The sequence below is a fragment of the Nycticebus coucang genome, chromosome 12 (genome assembly GCF_027406575.1).
Source record: "Nycticebus coucang isolate mNycCou1 chromosome 12, mNycCou1.pri, whole genome shotgun sequence".
In the NCBI taxonomy this organism is placed as follows: domain Eukaryota; kingdom Metazoa; phylum Chordata; class Mammalia; order Primates; family Lorisidae; genus Nycticebus; species Nycticebus coucang.
The window spans coordinates 315480-319135 of NC_069791.1; the positions used below are offsets into that span (position 1 = coordinate 315480).

The following is a 3656-nucleotide window of genomic DNA, read 5'->3' on the forward strand; positions in this document are numbered from 1 at the left end:
ATACGGTTTGGGATTTTGTCCAAACCTGTACTGAGGGGGTCTGCTTGAGGTAAACAGACTAGCTTTACCTGGAAAGTGTGTGGCCAGCTGTGGTACTCACACATGTCTGCTCCTTTATCTCAGCTGTTCCCACAGCAGCTGGGACAGTGTGACAGGAGCTCTTGCTCTTGCACATTCACTCAGCAGTGACTTATCACCACAGTCCTGAGGTAGGGTTCATGATGGAGCCTCCTGCAGATCAGTCCTGGAGAGGTTGAGAGGCCTGAATCCCACAGAGGTGAGTGTTGGAGCCATCGCTGTGAACCCCAACTGTCTGGTTCCAGAGCCCAGATGCTAAACCACTGCATTATGTTGGCTCTGTGGTTTTCAGGGAATTTCAGTGACCAGGAACTAGCAGCGCTAGAATGAAGACCTGCGTCTGTTTCTTAACCTGCTGTCTCAAGGAGCTCTCAGACCCCGTGGCCCAGAGGCCCTGTCTTGCTTAAGTCCACTGTGGTTGCTGTGGTTCCCCCCACAGTTGTTACTCAAGAATCAACTTTTTCTAAGGCCAAGCTCAAGATTTGAAACCTTAGTATCCTGCAAGTTGACATTTTACCATTTCATAGTCCCCAAGCCTCCTGCTACTTATAAAAGAGTAATTTCAGATATCCACTCCTACAGCTCCAATAACAGCTCATTTCAATCTTGGGACAGTGCCCAGAATTCAGGAACAGTGGCATGACCCTTCCAGCCTGGCTTTTCATTCCATCTATTGTTTAGCGCTCTGTCTGCGGGGATCGTCTACCAGGTGAAAGGTGCGGAAATGTTAGCGTCCCACGTGGGACTCTCTGCTGGGTATTTGGCATCAAGAGAACAAAGGCCCAGATAACTGATGTGTCTCTTTATTCATCTGGACATTTTGGGACCACGCAAATAGTTGAAAAATATGTTCAAAAAGGTCTTAATCACCATTTAAAGAATAATAGTATAAACCCTTTCAATCTAATTATAATAAAAATAATTCATCAGATCTAGAATAAGTCCCATGAACACAGGAAAATTAAAAGTTTTACTTGTATGTACCAGAGAATGGTTTTGGAAGATTAATGTTAGAGAAAGTCTATAATGGTCTTTTGCATAAAGTGAGGACAACAAATACAAGCAACTTAATTTGAAATGAACAAAATTACAACCTTCTTTTGCAGACTCGTTCTTGATATGATGACCATTGATTAAAGACCATCTTAGGGTCCAGAACAGAGGAAGAGATAACATCAAGATGCCCAAGAGTGAGGAAACTGTACTCCAAAATGATCCTAATGAAGCAAAGTGTGGAGCCCATAATTCTGAAACATCAGAGAAGAACCAAGAAGAGGAAGACTTCTGTTTAAATAACTACTCTCCTCGTCTAATAGAAACAATTAACGAAGTTTCCAGGATGAGCATTGCTCATGAAATCATGGTAAACCAAGATTTCTACATGGAAGAGAATGTTTTATCTCCAAACAGTCTGGAAGACAGGTTCATGGAGACATTGTACAATGTTTTTTGGGACCATTTAAGAGAACAACTCTTGAGTAATCCTCCCGAATTCACTTGTGCTCTTGAACTTATGACAGAAGTTAAGGAGGTTTTGCTATCACTGCTATTACCACGCCACATCCACCTAAAAAATGAGATTAAAGAAGTTCTGGACGTGGATCTCCTCAAGCAAGAAGCAGAATGTGGAGCCCTAGATGTCTCTCGTCTCTCTAACTGCATTCTTAGTTTGATGACCCTGCTATGTGCACCAGTTCGAGATGAAGCAGTAAAGAAACTACAGAGCATAACAGATCCAGTACAGTTACTGAGGGGCATCTTCCATGTTCTGGGCCTAATGAAAATGGACATGGCGAACTATACCATCCAGAGCATTCGACCCTACCTGCAGGAATATTCCATCCAGTATGAAAGAGCTAAATTCCAGGAACTCCTTGACAAACAACCCAATCTCCTTGATTACACCAAGAAATGGCTAACCAAAGCAGCCACAGACCTCATTACACCATGTCTGAATTCTCCTGACATCCCCAGCTCCTCCAGCATGGCCTGTTCAACTCCAGACAAGGCAGCTAAGAATTCAGATCCTCCCAATCCCATAATGGTGCTATACCAGGGCTACCTGAATCTCCTCCTCTGGGATCCTGAAAATGAAGAATTCCCTGAGACTCTGCTGATGGACAGAATCCGGGTCCAGGAAATGGGGTCCCATTTGCGCCACTTGACTATATTGGCCTCAGTCTTACGAGTGGCTAGAAGTTTCTCTGGTTCAATTTTATTCAACTCACCTGGATTTGTGGATAAACTGAAATGCATAACCAAGGCTGTGACTGAGGAATTTAACTCCAAGCCTGAAGAAGCTATGTTGAATGTGAGTGAACAGGTGTCTCAGGAAATTCATTGTGGCCTCAAGGACCTGGGCTTTACTGCCCTAAGCAGTGAAAACACAGTATGTCTTATAGGACAACTCCAGAACATCACCAAGAAAGAAAACCGTGTCCGTAGTATCATTGATCAGCGCCTCCTTTTGTTTCTCAAATGCTGTTTGGTTCGTGGCATGCAGGAGTCTCTGCTACACTTCCCTGAAGGCCTTAATCACATCGAAGGAGAGTTGACAGAACTAGGCCGGAAGTTTGTCAAGCCGATGCATCATAATCAGCAGGTATTTGGCCCATACTATGCTGAGATCCTAAAAAATGTCGATACTCTAGTTCAAGCACAAGAAACAGAAGTGGAACCTATCTGACAGTGCTGGACTCCAGCCATGGCAACAGGGACCCAGGAGAGAGGGCTCAGCATGTTCCTGAGATGATATCACCTGTGGCCAGCAGAGAAGCCAGCCATCTTCCTCACTACAGCCGGGATACAGGGCTGCAGGGGTCAGCATGTAAACACCAGCTGACCCAACCCCGTTGGTTAATAAACTTCTGAGCTGCAAGAAAAAAAAAAAAAAAAGACCATCTTAAAAAATGTTGAAGAGGTTACTAGGCTGGACATTCATCTTCCCCAGTCCCTTAATTTCTGTATCATTACCGTTGGTGATATAAAAAAAAAAAAAAAGCCTGAAAAAATTTGAAGTGGTCAGCAGTTACCCAAATATACATTAGATGTTTAAAATTAAACATAATAATGGAAATCTATTCTATTAATCATTAGTAAGGTGATCCTTAGAAACAAAAGCAGAAAAGCCCATGTTTCAAATATAGAGACTATTCTAGTGAAAACTATTTTTCTTTTATAGTTGCAAAGTGAAACACATTATTTTCAAATTTAGTTTTCTTTAGATATATTGTAGTGAGGAATGATATTAAAAAGCATAAAGGCCTTGATGAAAGATAGGCAAAAAATTTTATAATCCGTTGCCTCCTTCTATTATCTAGTAGGTGGGTCACTGTGAAAGTTCTGAGACAGACATTATTTCACTTCCAAGAAACACAGTCGGCAGCGTCCTTTCTGATTCACCTGTGAAAGTTTTGGTTTCTTTTGGTTATCAGTGTTGCTGGGAGGGCTTTGCTGGGAGGGCTTCATCTGTCTCCATCCACGTGGATTTCATGTTTCTTGATGTTTGTATATCTCAGATCTTTCATAAAGATCCAGGTACTATCTCCACATACTGTGGCCCTCAGAGCAGAGTTGTC

At 42.6% G+C, this 3656-nt stretch overlaps 1 protein-coding gene across 1 annotated transcript; it reads left to right on the plus strand.

Annotated features, from left to right (window-relative positions):
- The first annotated feature begins 1258 nt into the window (after window positions 1-1258).
- LOC128562336 (T-complex protein 11 X-linked protein 2-like) lies at window positions 1259-2764 on the plus strand. The gene has a single exon (XM_053557201.1). It carries the CDS (start codon window positions 1259-1261, stop codon window positions 2762-2764), a length of 1506 nt encoding a protein of 501 aa, XP_053413176.1.
- Window positions 2765-3656: the final 892 nt, after the last annotated feature.

What these genes read in the sequence shown, in the direction of transcription:
- LOC128562336 (XM_053557201.1), top strand. Translation starts at nt 1,259, where the DNA reads ATGCCCAAGAGTGAGGAAACTGTACTCCAAAATGATCCTAATGAAGCA.